At 26.1% G+C, this 20,444-nt stretch overlaps 1 protein-coding gene across 3 annotated transcripts; it reads left to right on the top strand.

Annotated features, from left to right (window-relative positions):
* The first annotated feature begins 1,991 nt into the window (after positions 1-1,991).
* LOC113558320 lies at positions 1,992-19,256 on the top strand. Of its 3 annotated transcripts, none has more exons than XM_026963796.1 (9): positions 1,992-2,566; positions 16,230-16,385; positions 16,465-16,535; positions 16,610-16,710; positions 16,802-17,111; positions 17,182-17,397; positions 17,529-17,852; positions 17,927-18,453; positions 18,819-19,256. In XM_026963796.1, exons 2-9 carry the CDS (start codon positions 16,286-16,288, stop codon positions 19,141-19,143), a joined length of 1,974 nt encoding a protein of 657 aa, XP_026819597.1. In that variant the 5' UTR covers positions 1,992-2,566; positions 16,230-16,285; the 3' UTR covers positions 19,144-19,256. The 3 variants fall into 3 exon arrangements, with proteins under 3 accessions (XP_026819597.1, XP_026819586.1, XP_026819592.1); XM_026963785.1 differs by having other exon boundaries at positions 1,992-2,562; XM_026963791.1 differs by lacking the exon at positions 1,992-2,566 and adding an exon at positions 12,911-13,043.
* Positions 19,257-20,444: the final 1,188 nt, after the last annotated feature.

Below are 20,444 nucleotides of genomic sequence, written 5' to 3' on the forward strand. Positions count from 1 at the left end.
GCCAGTATATGGCTGCGTAAGGACTATTTTGGCAACATCCGCTACGAAATATGGTGTATGTCGACGTACATCGGTGACTGTCAACATTCACCTATACTACCATCATACTATTTACATAAAAATTGAATTTCACAAATGCATTAGGTTGTTACTTGTAAGTTTTATACTGTTGAATGTACAGTAAAAACGTCTGTTTTCAGGGTTATGTTAAAAAGCTGTGTTTTATTGACGCTGTTTAAACAGGTGCGTTCATTGACTCATTGTTATTTGTTAATCTACAAATTGCGTATAGTGCTCAAAATATACATTAAAATTATACAAATTATTACGATTCAAATTGGATAAGTACCTAAAATTATCATTTTTACTATCCTTGTAATACTGTTATTCATATTTTTGGTATTTCTGACGTAATTATAATATAATATAATCATAGAATATTATAAATGATAATGTATACATTATAATATAATATAAATTAATTTTAATAAATAACTTTTACACAGAAAAAAATGTAAAATACAAAGTCAGGTAAATCAGTTTTTACGTTTAATATGTTTCAAATTTCCAAAATTAACAATGGGTTTCAAAGGAGTGCCTATATAATATATATATATATGTATATAGATAGTAGTTAAATTTAAACTGTATTTTATAGTGTGGTGTATTATTCAAATTGATTAAAAAAAACTATATTATAGAGAGCGTCGGTACAAGCAAAAAGCACAAATTAATGATGCTACAATTACAAGATATTAACGTTTAAAAATGTGATTGTACTTGTGATGATGTTATCAATACTAAACAGTAATTGAGTAATTTATATTTCTTGTAGTAAGTTAACGTATAACTGCCTAACAGGTTTAATACTGTATAACGGTTACACAAATTTAAAATATTCAATACATTATTCCCCTAACAAACGATACACTAGTGAATTATACTTGGCTATATATAATGTTTAATAATACAATATTTAGTATAAAATAAATATAATGTTATTATTTCAAAGAAAATAATTAGTGATCGTCCGAGTACTTAAGTTCTATAATATACATTATAGTAATATAATTTAAATAATAAATATCGCAGTATAATTGACAGAGTCTTATCGGCTAAATGCTGATTATGCATATTGTGTATATGCTAACAGTTTAACCAGCATAATGTGACTATAAATGCATGACAACGTGACGTCGGATCCGCGGACGGTGATATAAACAATACCTTCTTTACTAGAGCGTCAGTACAGTATTATTCTATAAAAGATAATATACATGTGCTAAAACACAAACAATACTTAACGAGAGAAAATACGTGGGTATACGTAACAAATAACATCTATAACAACACTTGTCAATTGTCACACTACTGGCCCGCTGGTGTATTGACTGTCATCGTTCGTTCGTGTAATACAACTTGCCACTTGGTATACCTATTATACTTACACTTTTCACCGAAACTGTATCGGTTTTCAATGATATATTTTTCAACAATTATTATATATATATATATAGTGTCCGGGTGTCCGAATATAGAGGGACGGCCAAGTGAAAATGCGCATATACGCATACATTTTTTTCCTCTCCGTATTAATAACATGTAAAAAACATACAATATCTTACATTGTGCGCGCATAATAAAATGTATTTATTTAATGAATAAAAATTGTGTAAGTGCGTATAATATACACAAAAATAGATAAAAAAAATTATATAACAATAAATGTAGATACATGAGTAACACGTGCATTGCCGTATAGGTAATGATTAATTTTTATATTACACGGCTTAAAATATGGTTTTTGAACAATTTAAAGTTTGTTTTTTTTCTTGCAAATGTCGTACTGTCGGGTGGGGTGGGGGAAGTCCATATTGTCAAAAAATGCGTGGTGGCGAAACGCCGTACACCTGTATGCAGCCATGCAGGCATGGTCGCATGGGAACGGATGACAAACGACTTATCTGCGGCGTGCCAACAATAAAACAACGTAATCGCGCGGCTAGGACGTACCGCGAAAACGGTAATCGCCGACGCCGCGCAGTGTCGAGTGTTGCACGTACACGCTCGGAAGTAGAGACGCGGGCGCGACGTGCGGATTGTTATAATTTGTAGTATAGAGAGGTGCCTATAAAATATCGCAAGTCCGTTTGTACGCAACTGTCGTGTTGTTACGGCCCACTCGAAATATTATTAATTATTATTATTTTCTACGATAATAATACTTAACGTGTTGTCGGTTTCTCGTGTCATCTGTTCATCGTAGATGGTCTCCTATGATATTGGCGCGGACTGTCACATTCACGTACGTTAATACTATATTATAGTGTGCAGAAGGCGGCACCCCGTTCGACTATTGGCGACAATACGTTATTATTTACTTTTTCACACAAGATGACTTTTAATAATCACCAGCAATGAGCATTAGGCACGACAATAGCGTTTTACCCGGACAACTGCAGTGATGCGTGTCCGACGTTTCGACGTGGCCCGCCGGAAAACACAGCACGTCCGCTCGAGCACGCGGTCGTTCGTCTTTGGCAGAAATCGTCTGAAAAACAGGTAGGTGGGTTAATAGGTTTTTGTAAACATGTACATTCTACTGTACCTAGTTATATAAAAGCCATCACGTTTTAATTTCGACTAGGCATGTTGTATGTACATTGTACATAATATTATACTAGAACACATTTAGCAGTTTACCTACGACGGAACAATTTACTCGCCATCATTCTATGTTGTTACCGAAAGGCGAACATACGTTTATATATTATCAAAATATGTTATTAAATTATATTTTAATTTTGAACTTAACGTCAGGTAATCCGGTTTTAAATTAGACTAAGCTGAAAGTTATCTTCGTGTCACAATATTCAATTAGCCGATTTGATTGCATACAACTAAGCAACTTTTATCGGAGTATTTTTTTATTGAGTGATAATATTTTTTGATATTTTTAAAGGCATTTATATTGATTATTTTTTAGCGTCAGAGATACATCTGATCAGAGATGCAATATAAGTATTCTTTCGTTTATTAGTTTTCACTTTCAAAATGATGTACCTCGTTATACATCATAAAAATCTCAATGCGTCTTCAAATTGTATTCAATTTTAATTCAAGTTGCAATAAAAAATTTAGAAATTATTAATTGAGTGGTCTAGAATCTAGACCCTATAGATCTAACAACATATCAATATACATAAATCTAACGACCATTGTTTACACTGTAATAGTACCATGTGCAATGAGTATATTATTATAAATATTAATATTAGTCATTCTTATATAGTTCTATAATTATATTACATATTTTTTTAGTTAATAAATACATAAAATATTATTTTATACCAACATATTGTTATATTAATATTTTAGATTTTATTATTTTAATACATAAGCGAAATTACAAAATATAGCATTTAATTCGTATGTCATCATACTAGGACGTCTCTTCATTCTATCATTTCTCAATACTTGTTTATTTTATCTTATCAATCGCGCATATTAGTCAAATACAATCATTGATTATAAATAAAATAATGTAACGGATGGCAGATAAGACTCATGTACTTATTTTATAATTATTGAATTATAAATTTATAAGTACCTAAAAACAGTAAAAACTATATAGATTTACATTTATACCTAAATATACCTAAATAAACTTTATATAAATAATATATACATACTATACAAACTTGTATCTGTATCTTTCAAGTATTACATTATTGAATTAATTTTATTTATTTCATTATAATAAAATAAGATGAAAATGGCAATTCAATATTCTTACATAAAGCTGGGTATTACTAAGTACAAATTAAAAAGTTAAAAGTTAAGTTATAACGTATAACTTATAAGTATTTGATAACTAATAGTTAAAAAAAAAAAATGAAATAGCTACAGTTTTACAACTGTATGTTAATGTGTATAGATTGTACCTATAGCCTATAGCAATAATTTTTAACCTTTTCAGAATCGTGGAACTCTTATAATTGTGTACGGTTTTTGGTGATCACAGGATAAACAGTACTTATTAGTTTAGTACTTACGTATAAAAAGACTTAAAAGTACATACATTACAGTTTACATATCACTTGATAGAAAATAATAAAATTATATAACACAAATAATGCTGGAGTTATACGAGCGTATAATTTCATATATAAATATCAATAAAATTCTACAGCGAGAATGTCAAAATTAAGGTGGGTTACGAAGTAAATTATACATTAATACGCTCGTTTGGGCCAAGTCTAGAAAGTAAAGGCCCACAAAATTCTCTAGAGTCTAGATGTTTAGATAATAATTTTACCTTTAAAATTTAAATTGTATAATATAATGTCATATAAATTATAAATAAAATGGATTATTGTGTGTGAACGTAAAATTTGCTGTGTTGTACGTTCATAGAACGGAGACAACGCACAAGGATGTGGCGTTTTTTTAGTATAATTATCATGAATTTTGGCTGTTTCAATTTATGTATAAATATCATACATTTATAACTATAAAGATATATTATACATTTTACAAAAAATTTCTTTCCCTGCTCATTACACTGCTACACTATTATTACTATTATTTAATATTCATTTTCATTACCTACTTAATACTTGTCAATTTGTTGCCACGATCGGTTATTTATACATTTTTATTATATCACTATTATTTATTTATATACAAATTGGTACTGCATATTTACATCTTGTTTAATAGAAACACAGATAATAGTTATCCAAGTTTTCCATGTTTTTTTTGTTTTTGTAATTTACTAATAACTTTTTAGTTTAAGTTATAATTTGGTGGTATTTTCTATCTTAATTAATTTGTTTAAAATGTCTATTAATTTAATTTTTAACATAATTGAAAAAAATAGTTAACTATTTTATATTATTTATATAACAGTTAACTAACTGAACTAAGTTAAAGAAATAACATTGACTTGCACAGTCTAGCATAATATAAATCACACATCACCGCGCACTACGTAGGTGATACGGTCCCATGCATATACCTTGTTTTACATTGCTATCACTATAATATAACTACCTATATAAGTAAGTTAGAACAATATATTATTGATAATAAGATTTATAATTGTAAAATATAATAGGTAATTGATTTCTTAAAATCACATAAAATGGTATGAACTGCCTGATTGTACATTTGTAACAAAATACAATATATATTTCTTCTATAATAGTATTTATTGAAGATATACATTGAATACAATAATGACATTTAAGAAGTTTGGATATTTATATTTCTCCCGATATTACGGCATTGGTGTGCCTATTATTTTAACTTGAAAAAAAATGATACTACTCGTTAGAACGATGGACTTAATTTTTGATACATTAGGTACAACTACTTCTACAGCAAATTGAAAATATATTTGTATAAAAGAGTCCGGTTGTGTTCGTTATTCATCATTAAACTATTATAAAACAAAAATACAACTATACAAGTAATATTCTATTAATTTAATATAATATATGTTTATGTATGTAATTATGGGTAACTAAAAAAAAAAAAATTAACTTTTAACTTAACTTGCCAATAACTTACTGAACATTAGTAATTTAAGTACCTAACTTTGTTATTCAAATTTATTGATGTTTAAAGATTAATTTTTAAAATTAATCTAAATTAATTATTATTATTAATTAATTTCAACATATTATAAAGTAAAAATTAAAATAATACAACAGTAACTAATGTGGTTTGGCATTTTTAAAAATATATTAACAAACAGTTTGCATAAGAAATTATTTATTTAAACATTTTTAAACGATGGTATATAACGTAATATACCGTGTTATTTAATATTTTCTTTACTGCGCGGAAAAGGATTGAATCATAGATATCTATATTTTTGAGGGTCCATGCACAGTTTGACGTTCAGATTTAAATATTACATAATATTCTTAATCGGACTAAATGTTCTGAATAGGGTATATATTCACAGATCATACACTGTTTGAATTCTTGACATCCACCAATGTTTACGTTTACTTTCATGAAGTCATAATTACAAATTTCAAACAATTTGTGAAAAAAATAGGTTTTAATGATCTAATGTATAGCTACTATTGCGTAATCAAAATTATTAAATAAGTAAAATTTAATCATAATATGATCTCAAAAAAATGTATCAACAATGACAACGAAGTTGCTAGCTGTTACTATAAAGTAACTTTAATAACCTTTTTATAAGGTGTCGTTATTATATTATGCGTAGGTTACTAGCTAGGGCCGCAAGGGGATAACCTTGGTAATGTAACACTTAGTCAGTCAGAAAAAATAGGTTGTAACTAGCCAAAAATACATCTATGATACAACTATAATAACTCAATGTTATAAATCAGAATGAGTAATAACCGACAAAACTATATTGATTAGCAATAATTGATAACAAAAATTGTCATAATGGAACATTGAAACGGAAAAACAATGAACGTATTTGTATATAACCATGTAAGTAATAAGGCTCTCGCACTGATCACTGGTTAATTATCTAAATAAATCTAGCACCTCAAAAAATTTAACATAAATTGTGTCTATTTAATTTTGCCTTTTGGCAATTTTAGATATTAGTGTATTACATAATATCCACTATTAAAGTGTTAAACAAATAAAAATTATAAATTTTTGATTTTATGTAAATTGTACCTATAAATAATAATGACAAATATTAATACATAGTTTTTCAGTTTTTTATTATTTGGTGCAAAAATATACCTATTCCCTACTAAAATGTGTTGCATGGCCTAACGATTTTATACATAAAATTCTAATTCGCATATTCTTGCCATTTTAATTTTTTTATGTACGCAATAAGTATTAAAATGCTCTTTTTTCAAATCGACAAATCATAAAATAAAAAATAAATAATAATTGTTTAACATTTAAAAATATAAACAGATGAACTGAGATTTTGTATACCCCATGGTACCAAAACAGAGCGGCAGAAAAAATTCTAGGACAAAAATTTCAAAAATGTATAAACTTATTTCTAACTCAAATGAAATTGATTTTCGAAAGCATCAAATTTACTTAAATTTTCTAAAACAAGAAATAGGTATAAACTGCTCTAAGGTAAATAAAAAATGTAAACATATTTTGTAAGAACGGTATTAAAAAAAAATAATAATTATTATATTATGACGGAAGTTTCAAAAATAGTAGAATTAACGATTTATTCAGGGCATATTTTGGTTTTTTGGCATAAATACATTTTCATGCAAACTTAAAAATAGGTTAATAGGACATATAATTCTCTGTCTTAATAATAAAATAATACCATACATACATTTGTTTACTTTCATCACACCACATACAATACCAATATAATACAAAACAGTTTATAAATTATACTTAATTTTAGATTCTAAGCGGAGCGATAAATGTATTTCTTTAATATGTATGTGTTTATTGTCTTATAAACTGTCTAAGTTAAATTTTGAAAAAAATCCTCAAAAACTCAAAAATTTAACCGCTTTGTAGTTAAAAATACATAAGAATTTTAATATTCAAAATAAATGTAAGATTTAAAAATGTTAAGTTATTTTTTTTATAAATTATTATTTTAAACAAAATTTGTCAAAATCTCAAAATTTTGCAAAAACTGAGTACCTAATTAAAATGTATATAATGTTCAATTTTTTTTAAAAAAAAAAAATTTAAATAAATTAAATAAAAAAAAAAATTAAATAAAAAAATAATTAAATAAAATAAAATAAAATTAAATACATATAAATTAAGATAATAACAATTTTAGTTATATTATATATATAATAACATTTTTCAATTCAATGTTTTTGAAAAAAATTAATCAAACCTACAGTATTACTAATGGTAAAATAAATTAAACTTTATAATAGTATAATATAAAATATACTTAGATACGATCACAAGCTAACAGACATTCTTCTTTTTTCGTATATCATGATTTATCGTTTAATTCAAATTTAATAATATTATACAATAAGCATCGACTTTACCTCTTTTTTAATTCCGATATTTAAAATTTAAATCAATAATTCAACCATAAAAGATACATTAAATTACGTTATATTATAATATTTAAACAAGAAACTCATTTATATAAATATATCACCTCTCAAATTATATTTGGTGGTAAGTGGGGGGAGTAATTGGGAGTAATTTCTGACACTGGTCACCCCTAAATATAGTTCTGTTTGTATGTCTCTCATGACATTTTGACGATAAAAATTTGATTCATTATTTTAACTTGGAAAATGATTTCTAGTAGAAAGATCTAATTAATAGTACCATTGATTATCAGTGGGCGTACACACGGAGGGATTGGGTCGAGTGTTCAGATGGTATTTTTTTTCACTATACGTAATCACGTAATCAAATTAATAAAATTATAATATTATATAAATTATATTTTTAAATTAGATATTGTTCTATGATAAAAATAAATCTTTGTTAAGCAACATAATATTTTAATGTATTGATATATATGTGTATAAATATTTTTTTTATGTAGGCCTCCCTATCGAAAATATCCATGTACACCACTGTTGGTTATATATATAATACTTTATATATTATATTATACCTATAATCAATGATAGTAACTATAATATAGATACTTTATAAAAGTAGGAGATTCCCTATAGTTTTCTTAATAAGCTGACAAAACAACGCAAGGAAACAGTAACGAGTACACGTTTATATACCATGAACAATAAGTAAAATATATATTTATTTATTATGTCATATTAAATTTTACATTTGTTTTAGGTTTTTTTTCGATTTAAGTTGATAGTATTTTTGTTCATCTGTAAAAATATTTGAAAATTTAATTATAGAAAAAATTGTGAAAAGCAAGAATTTTTACTTGAAACCAAGGCAACAAAGGCCATTGGATGGTTTTTATTACACTCAGAGCGTTTCCTCAGTTGAGTGTACGATCGCACCACACCAAGCCACATAGATTGTGTTTTTTATTGTGACTTCTGATTCAAAAATTAATAACCGCAGACTTAATTTTTCACCAAATATTTATATTAATTAGCATCATCATTTTTCTATTGTAGATGATTATCTTTGTTTACAGAAATTTAAAATTTTCGATTAAATAAAATTACCAATAATAATATAGGAATATAGTTAATTTCTAAATTAACTAATAGTAAAAAGTACCAATAGAATACAATAAGAAATAATAATAATAATAAAATAATTGCACATCAAACCTGATAAATAAATGTGCCCCCCTAGCTTCTTTGTTAGAATCGTTTTTCTTGTACCTACGATATTTTATTATTGCATTTAAATTTAGCCTTTATGGATACATCCATTACATTACTCGATGATAGAACAAGTGAGTTTACCAGTTATTTATTTTTTTGAAATTATATTTTATGTTTATTCGTATAAAAATAGAAAATCGATATTCCTAATAAAGTATGTATTAGCATCAGGTGTAATCAATCATTTATTTTAACACATTGAACAAGTTGTTTACTAATTACTAAAATAATTTGATGGCATATTCCTATATGGCTACCAATAACTATGATAATTTTATTTAATTAGTTAAGTTTCTTTTTTTATGTATGCACTTGAAACATTATATTGATTTTATATTGGGATTATATTAATCTATCTGATACATAATATTAATTATCTATATCTAGGCTTAATGTAGATACCTATAGTATTTAAATATTCTACTATGAAGCTTATTTGATAAATATATATTTTAAAGAATAGGTAGGTACTTAAATTATAAGTGAAACAATTATTGTGTTAAGTCATTATAATTGTTAATAAGTCGACTTTTAAAAATATTTGTTAATGGCTACAATATTCTTTAGTATAACTACATAATATGTAGATTATATATCACTAGATCCGCAACAATATTACTGTAAATTAATCTTATCTTATTCTATAAACCTCGAATTTAGTTTTTATTACAGTTATTAAAAATATATTGAAGTTAAAATAAATACCATGGCATTATCGTAGTTATTAGTACTTCTAGGAATAAAATAGGTTAAAAATGATTATAAATAAAATAGTTTAAAAATTTAAAATAACACATTACTTAAACCTGTATTTCCTATACAAAGATATCAGAAACTGAAATTATTGTTTCTTAATTCTTATGGACCATTGGATTAAAAATCGTATTTTTTACTTTATGAGTGTCGGTTGGTGGGAAATCCTTTAAAATCTTAGGCAAATACGCTATTGTTTTAATTATTATTCATAATATAGTATCAATAATACGATAATTTTCAGCATAACATAAATATAAAACTAAAAAATCACATGACAAAAACACATCAAATTTTATTATTTTTGTTTTAATGTATTGCCAATAATTGTCAAATTTTAACAGTTGTAGGAATGTAGGAGATTTTTTTTTTTATTTGCCTATATTTATTATTTATAATAAAAAATAGCTGTGTCTAAAGCCAATAGTATCATCAAATTTTAAAATCTAAATTGAGGATCAAATTTAGAACGGATTTAAAATATCTTGGATCAGTGGATCATCAAATATGTATTATAATAAAACTATTAAATTATTAAAGTATTATGAGTTAAGAGATGTCGAATGATACGAAATATTTATTAGTATATTAGTCATTCGAATGTGGTTTTTATGATATTTATTGTATTTGTAAATTATATTTTATAGGTATATTACGTAACGTTACAACTGAAGTATCCAATCGATTTCTAATAATATAATTATATAGCTCCTATGTTAGTTTTCGATCACTTCTAGGTCACTTTTTATATTGACTGGGATTCCATGTTTAATGCACTATCAATTCATAATCAGTAGTAAAATATATATTGAATTATATTTAAATTTCTAACTCTAAATATCTAAATTAAATAAATGTATATAATTTTATCTAGTATATGCCTATTAGATATTATGATATTTATGTTATCATGTCAAATAATTAATTATATAAGTAACTACTTCAATTATAATTGTTTCAATCACCACGATTAAAAAAATTAAATTTGAATAAATTGATATAATTGATGAATCTTCGAACACTAATATTCTTGTCACGAAATCACAAAACATATTATACCCAAATCCCAGAATAGTCAAAATATATTAAGCCTAAAATCTTATAATACATCGTCACTTTTAAATAATGAGCGAAGCGATGAATTTATTGATATTATAATGATGTGTATTTTTTTTATATCTGTGTGAACGATAAGTAGTCATTTGTATTAAGTCTTTTTTTTTAGTCGAATTTAAATTAAATTTTATTTTTGATATTTTACCATAATTTAAAATTAATACTAGGAACTAAAAAATAGAAACCCCTTTAAATTCTTGCGTCAGAGATAAAAAAAAATATATTGATTAAAAGGTCAATAAATTTGTACTTTTATTTTAATAGAAGTTAATTGATATAATTTAATTCTATTATTGTTATTGGATGTCAATATACGCTATAGTAAAATAGAACATGTTCTATGGCAACTATAACTATACATTTTTAGTACGATTCTTTTCACAAATAGGTATACCTACTTTTAAATATTAAATTAATCAACACAGACCTAGAATAAAGTTTATATAATTCAGCACGTTATATTATAGCACAATAAGTAACAACTATACTATCATATTAAATGGTCTTTATTCTACGCATAAAAATGTTTAATACCCATACCTAAATAGTATAAATTAGATAAAAACTCGTTTAAAAAATTAAATAAATATATATAGTTAATATTTTTTTTTACATAAAAATGTACCTTTGTAACATTTTTAATGATTTTCTATTCACATAAATAATGATATTTATAACAAGCTACAAAAAAATTAACAGACCGCCTGAATCATATTATGTGTAAATTTTAACACAAAATGTTCGTAAAAAAAAAATTAAAATACATACTAACATAGAATATTATAATAATTAATAATATATTATATAATGTGTATTTCTAAAAATGGATATGACGTTAAAGCTATAAATATATTTGTCGTTATATTTATACACATTTAAAATAATGTTACTATTAATTATGTTAACGAACATAAAATGTGATAGATCTATAAAATCATATTTTATATTTGTATCGTTTATGACCTAGTACCCATGGATTATTAAAATAAGTATATACATTTGATTTAGAATTTATATTAGAAATTAAGACTATTATCGTATAAAAATCGACCTCTAGTAATTCTAAAAGTATAAAAGTATATTCAAAATTATTTTACTAGGTATCTTTATTCCCCTTGATTAATACCTACGAAAAAATTATAAAATCGCATATCATAATATAATATTTAACAAAAGGTTAATAGTTTTTTTTCGTATTTCGTATTATTACAGCGTATTAATTATTATAATTCATATTAATAGAAATGTCACAATGTTACTAGCTGTTATTAGCAATGGCATTGATTATACAATTATTAATAAAGTTAGTATATCAATTAGTATTTACTGTTTACTAATTATCATCAGCGATAAATTATAACTATTAACTAAAAAATTTTTGATAATTTTATTTATAATGAGAATAGTTTAATATTATAATATCATAAGCTAATTTTAATAGCAGTGATGAAAAACCAACATAACGTAAAAAAAATACTCATAAAAATTATTATTCACGCACATTGGACGTTATAAAAATATATTGAAAATTGAAAGGACAAAGGTGATGTTGTAGTACACAGTTCGTCTCGGTAAGCAATAAAACTAGGTATTAATAAATTAAAAAACAAACATCGCGCGTGTGTCCCATTTATTTCAAATCAATAACACACCATCAAAACGTACTTTATAATTTGTCACTCTAGTTAATATCGTACGCGTAGGTCTGCTGGCATATACAATAAACGCTCTTGGCCGTCTATCAAGTCTCTCCAATACGAGCCGATTGTGTGGGGGACGCACTAAAGTTTGACCAGCCGGCGCGCCTGCACGAAGTACGTCGTCGTCGTTTGGGTGTCGTCTTCGACGTATTAATACGACCTAACCTACACCTATATAATAGTATGTATACGATAAATAATAATGTATAATATATATAAATAGATAGATATGGCTAGTGCCCTGTGTCAGGGACGACCGAAGAAAATAGGTTCAATGCAGAACGAAAAATATTCAATTTCTGTAACCCAGGGTCTAAAATATATATTTTTTATACTTTACACTTTATAATAAATCATACTTACTTTCTCCTCACGTCACAGATCGTGTACAGAAAACTATATAACCACCCAACTAAATTTCAGTCAAACAGTTATAACAGCAGTTATAAATTATTATTAATTTGATCGATAAAATATTCGACAATAATTGACATTCGTTTTTAAATTCAAAAGCTTTTTTAAAAGTTATTATTTTGGTATTTTATTTTTTTATTTTTTTTATTTAATAAGATGTATTCAAATTTTTATATATTAAGATAGGATTTATTATTATAATTTCAACTATAATACTAAAAATGATCTCACAAATCTTAGAATAAAGAATATAAATATTCTCAAAGAAAAGGATTTTTGTCGTTCTAAATATATTTATTTTTTTATATTAATAGAATTTAAATCTAAAGTTTGAAAAATAATAACGAATTCTCGTATTTCAGATCACTACAGGTTTTTTAATTTCGTACTGCACACAATGTAAGAATTTTAGTCCTTGTCTCTTTACTTGTATTGTCGCTTGCACTTTATTGTGCTATGTTCTATATACATACATTTTCTATAACCGAAATCGAGATTTTAAAAATTTTACTGAACACAACTACAACGATACGCTTGACTTTAATAATCGTATACATATGTTTCTATTATAAAGCATTAATCGCGTCGCCTTTTCGCGATACTACAGCCTCAGCAGCATCTAAAGTATTGTTTACGATGTATTATAGTCGTTATTTTATATCGACGACATTTGTGTTAAGACGAGTCGTCGATTACGCACATTATATGCATTATTATAATGACACGTTCAGAGAATATATTAAAATGGTAGTTAATAATATAATATTATTGTCTTATTGTCGACGCATACCCAGTAATCAGCATTGTATCGGTCGGTCGTTACATCTACTTGAGTTGTGCTACGGAATACAGTGCGGTGCGCTTATTTCGTCGTCCGTATAGTATAAAACCGATGAGAGAGCCGATCATCACTAGATTGCGCAGGTTTTATTCTATAAGTAGGTATTTGTCCGGTCCGGGTATTCGCCAACACTGACGTCGCGCATCGCGATGCACTCATGTCCCGGTGCCGTTTTATAATAATAATAATAATATAATATATAATGTGATACTATTTTTATACTCTAAAGACCAAATTATGGCCATGTGTAATATTATGTTACGTTTAACTTAAGTACATACGTGTCCCGCTGATCTACATGACGTATTGTCTTCGAGTGGCGGTTTTATAAACATTACTTCACCCTGAACGCATACGATATGCAGTGTATATATGATACGATAGTATCAGACATTTATACACCGTTCACGCGTATCAGGCGCCTGCGAATTGCAATGTATACGTTTTCTAATTTTACACCAGTTAAAAAAAAAAACATCAGTCAAGTGATTTAAACATCTGTAATGAGTAGGAGGTATATGTAAATGTGTATACATTAATAGAAAATTGTTACAAGCTCAAATATAAATGTACCTACTTATAATCAGATAATCTACACCTATACTATCTTTTTTTATCCGTTATTTACAATTCGACGAATTCCTTAGGTACCGCAAAAACTATGACTCATTGTTAGCATATATTTATTATACATATTCATAAGCTTATTTTATGGTTGGTTAATAAATGGTGAGGTAACACACTTTGAAGTATGTAAACGGTCGGTGTAAAATGATTTAAAATAATGACTAGAAAAAAAATTATTTCATAAACTAATATTAAAAAAGATAGTAATTCTTAATTTTTTTATGAGGTTTATTTTTATTAGATATCTAAAAAATAAAAACCAGAGATTGAAAATAAATTTTAACACACAATATATTAACACTACTATACATATATTTGGCTATTTGGGTTGAGCGGGGAGGACATTTTATAATTTGTATCACCTCAAGACTTAACATGTATCGATAAAATAAAATTTTAAAATATTAATACTGTTAATAGATATCTAATGATTATAATGAGTAGGTAATGATTATCGGCTATTGTTGTTTAGGTTACACTAAATAAACGTGTTTTGTTCTCTTCAATTCCCAATAATTCAAAATTTACTGAAAAAACAGTGAACTGCTAATTAATTAATTGGTATTTAGTGATGGATGTTTATAAACAGTAGTTGAAAGATGATTGAACTTTGAATCCTCTAAAGTATGATTTTTTTATTTTGTTTTTCCGCGGTTTAACGAACCATGGGCCGAGTTCCGCTTGTATATTATTATCCCGTCGGTAATATCATTTATTGCAGATGAATTAACTGTATTATTAAGTTATCTTACAAGTATCCGTGTGCAAAATATCACTCCAACATTGCACTGACGGCCACCAAATTTACTTGGTATTTTTGAGGGCCAAAAATTAAAATTTGAATCTTTAAAAAAAAAAAAAAAAAAAAAAATAAGAACTTGTAAAGACTTTAAATTTTTATATTAGTTTATATTACACATGAAATAATTTTCAAATAATTTTGGCTCATTAAGTAACTACTAACTAATGAGTTTTTGTTTTATTTATATTATGTATCAATAATTGTTTACCATTTAGAGTGTCATTACTTATTTAAATAACATTGAAACATTCGTTCTTTTTAAAAATCGTACCATTTAATTTCTTATTATTTTTCATATTATTAATAATTATTAACTGAAATAAGTATCTACAAATATTTATGTTTAGGTGATTACTTGTATAAAAGGTTATTATTGATTATTTCATTATACATTATTGATTTTAATAGGTACTATAAAACACTTCTGAACTTCTTCATTTAAACATATATGTCAAGGAATTATTGTTTGTTTTTATTATTTATAGAAGGGTAGAACCTGATTTTTATTTATATATTTTTGATTTTTAATAAAATTTATATTGAATTGATTGGATAATTCCCCCAATATATATAATAATTGATAAAATTACACTCATATAAACATATTTACCATAGTTTTTAAATAAATAAAATTATTTTCATCATCTATCAAATACAATATAACATTTTTTTTTATGTAACAGGAGAATCAATTCTTGAAACAATCAAAAAGTATGAAACAGTTGGCATAAGAGCTATAATGACGACATATAAGAAACATAAGAGAACACACAGTAATCAGCAAACTATAGAACCATACTATACTATTAGATACTTATTTATATTTGTCACAACATTAGGTAAGTTAAAAAAAATCATTGTTAATTATGTATAATGTATTACTATTTGTTCAATGTTTATTTTTTATATTTTATTAAGCGTCAGTGACAGTGTATCACATTCATCAAGAGCTAGTGAGGCCAAAATTAGAACATTTGGTAGTTTATGAAGTAAGTTTTCAAATAAATGCATGCTATGGTATATCAGTAAAATACTTAAATACAATAACATTTAAACATTGTAGAATTTAACTGATCGTGATCCAAGAGTTACTTGTCAATTTCCTATACTTAACCCATTTGATTCATCTATTCTTAAATACGTGTTCGTGCCCAAACCTATAAGGTAAGTAACATACCTAGGATCTAGGTATAGTTTTAATTAAGAATTAAGATTATTAAATGATTGGATTTTGGTTCCTTTGTTCCATATTTAGATGTATGGAGAGGTCCTATCGTTTGACTTACATCAACATGGATACTGGGCTTCTACAGTTCAATGCGTCAGGATTCGAAGAGTCTGGTTATTCCTTGACCTCAAATACGCTCCATTGTTATTATCAAGAAATTTATCGTCCAATTGATGATGATTTTAATTTGGAGTATGGACCACAAATTCCCATCACTGGTTTTCACGAACCTCTTACGGATTTCATATACGTATCATGCACTAATTTATTTGGCATTACCGTATATAGTAACTTTCATGCATATGCTAGAAGAAGGACAGAAGTTAGGAAATTTAAAGTAATAGTAAATATAACTCAATATAGTTGTTTGATTAATTCAATATATAATAATTATATTTCATAAATAGGACGATATGGAATTAGGTGTAGCCGTAATTGGAATCGATTCCATTTCTCGATTAAACTTTATGAGACAAATGATGAATTCATATAACTTCATAAACAAAGAAATGAATGGTGATGTGATGCATGGTTTCACCAAAGTAGGTGAAAATACATTTCCAAATGTGATTCCGATGTTAACGGGCCGATCATTCATCACGGAACATAATAATAAGTTTGACGTATGTAAACAATATTATATTATATTCAGTGTGGCCAAATTTAAATGTTAAATATTTTAATACTATAAAAGTATAAAACAAAGCTTAATAAATAATAATATCTATAAAAGATTTTTTTTCTTTACTTACAGGAGTGGCCGTATATATGGAAAGACTTTAGTAAAGAAGGTGCTGCGACTCTATATGCAGAAGACCAGCCAGAATTTAACATGTTTGACTATTTAGCTAGAGGAATTACTTTACAGCCAACTCTGCATTACATGCGTACATATTGGTTAGCTGTGGAACAGTCAATGCTATATAAGATGAGCTCACCTGGTTGCCTTGGACCAACGCCTAAACATCTTATATATTTCGACTATTTGAAATCATTCCTAAAAGTATATAAAGACTCTCCAGTGTTCTTGTTCTCACTTTTTAACGAAGTTAGTCATGACTTTGTCAATACTGTCGGGGTAAGTGTGTTTTAAAAGTATAATTTAAATAAACAAGGTTTAAAATTAATCAATCTTGCATTTATTTTTCCCAGGTGATAGATTTAGATTATATGCAATTCCTCAAGACTTCTCTCCACGAAGGGCTTTTTAACCGAACTGTGATTTTTGTACTCGGTGATCACGGCAACCGTATGGATTTCATTCGGCGAACTAAAGTTGGAACTATAGAAGACCGGATGCCAATGGTCACCGTAGTACTTCCAGAATGGGTAAGCATGAAGTATCCATCCTGGAAAGAATCCCTCCGTGACAACCGTATGAGACTGACATCCACCTATGATATTTATGCTACATTCAGACATATATTAAGTACATTGAATAATCAAAACAAATCAACTGATATCAGTGAAAATTTACTAAATAGTATCCAAGACAAAAACGTTAAGAATCATTTTTCAGCTACTAGTACCGGCTTATCATTGTTTGAACCTGTTCCATTAGTTAGAGATTGCAATGCTGCCGGTGTGGCTCAATGGTTATGTGTTTGCCATGAAGGTCAACAAAAACGACTTGATCCAAAACACCCATACAGTATTGCAGCATCAAATGAAGTCATAAGGTTAGATTTACATATTAACTAAAATACTAAATATCAGAATAGATACCTACCGGCTACCAATAATTATAATTGTCTTTTGGGTAATAAAAATTTAACATTTAAATATCTAAGTTTTAAAAAAACTATTGATATAAAATATGCTTTTGTTGAGTGTTTTTAGTTTTAAAAAAACACGTTTTATGTTTTATTTTATAAATTATTAAACAAATTTATAGAAAATTTATTTTTTAAATGAATTAAAATTTTCCCAAACATTAATAAAATATAATTAATTAGTTTGTACATAATAGTGTAAATATTATATTAATGTCATCAACCAATATCAAATTTAATACATTTAACCTGAAAATCATTTCAATTTTTAGGTATTTTAATGAACTATTAGATGGTCTTGAAAATTGCGCTGAAATGAAATTGGCTTTTATTGAACATACATATTTGTACGAAGCACCGCAAAAATACGACGATGGTAAAGTGTACGAAAAATCTGTTCAAATAACATTCAAAGCTTCGCCAGGTGATGGATACTTCGAAGCCACGCTAGGTATAGAAATAAATAACGGATCCCAAACATTTGAAGTCATTGGGCAAGTCTTTCGAATTAACAAATATGGACATCAAGCAGACTGTTTGCCTAGAACAATGCTCGCTAAAATGCCAATTTTGAAAGGGATTTGTTATTGTGATTAAAAAATATATAAATGTACCAAGATTATATGGTATATTAAGTATTATACTCAAATGTACATAAAAATGTTAATTATTTAACTATGAAAATGACTGAAAAATAGTTTAATATACCTTTGTAGATAAACATAGTACACATAATAAATATTACATGTATAAACTATTAAATATAAATATAATTCAAGCCAAATGTATTGTTTTTATAGAAATTATTATGATAACACTTTGTCAATTTAATATGTGTTATGGTTAAATTAAGATTAAAATGTTTAACTGTTAATGCAATATGTACTTACTACCTATTTATTATGCATATATATTATCTAATATTATTGTGATTTTCTCAGATTCTAAATTAAGTGTCATTGAAGATATCATTTATTTTTATATTATATTAATTATATTAAATTTAAACTTTTAAGCCTATAAATTATTTATGTACCTTCAGGTAAATAATTACATCTGATAAATTGTTCTCATTGCCAAAAAAATATCATACCTATAAATATTGTTAATACCTGTATAAGTATTTGTTTTTATACATAATTTACAATTGTAATTTGTAAACAGGTATTTACAAATATATAGTTATTACTATTGTACCTATTTATTTTTACAGAATTATATTGGGTATATTCTGTTATTTCTATTTTCAATTATATATTTTATTAATTTTAAATTTTTGATTATTCATTACTGTTGTATACGAATAAGGTGCTCATATGACATATACCTAAACCATAGTGAATGTATCTTGATTTTTAGAGCGAATTTGTGACGATATAAAAAAAAAAAATCTCTCTTATAAGATAAGATACCTACTAATTTGTGTCAATTAGTTTGAAAACAATTTGATTGTTATCAAGGGGTTCTATATAAATGCATGAAATACTTAAATTATTGCTTACCTATCAAAAACATCAAATTTTTACTATTTTTGTTATTTTAATTGTTTATAGTTATAATTTTTTAAGATTTTGAGCGAAAAAACGAATTAAAAATGATTCAATCTTCAACGTTGAAGATAGTTTTTATTAGTAAATATTCAGTTTTATATAGATTATAAATACATACTTTAAAATTTAAATGCAATTAAGTTCCCAGTACTTTTCAAAATAATCAAGAAAACAACAAAATAATATGAAAAACCGTGAATTTGTATGCAAATCCAATTTTGACAAAATCTGCAATTTTGTTATTTTTATGTTATTGAAAAATAAAAAATTTTAAAGATTAACCAAATATTCATTACATTATCTGTATACGATACCATATTAAAAATATTTTGGTTCTTTTTATTTATA

This window comes from Rhopalosiphum maidis, chromosome 1, assembly GCF_003676215.2.
Source record: "Rhopalosiphum maidis isolate BTI-1 chromosome 1, ASM367621v3, whole genome shotgun sequence".
Classification (NCBI taxonomy): Eukaryota; Metazoa; Arthropoda; class Insecta; order Hemiptera; family Aphididae; genus Rhopalosiphum; species Rhopalosiphum maidis.

Excerpts from the sequence above, each read along its gene's own strand:
- LOC113558320 (XM_026963796.1), top strand. The coding sequence starts at position 16,286 with ATGACGACATATAAGAAACATAAGAGAACACACAGTAATCAGCAAACT. Across the intron at positions 17,398-17,528 it reads AACATAATAATAAGTTTGAC|GAGTGGCCGTATATATGGAA; the intron begins GTATGTAAACAA and ends CTTTACTTACAG. Across the intron at positions 18,454-18,818 it reads GCATCAAATGAAGTCATAAG|GTATTTTAATGAACTATTAG; the intron begins GTTAGATTTACA and ends TTCAATTTTTAG.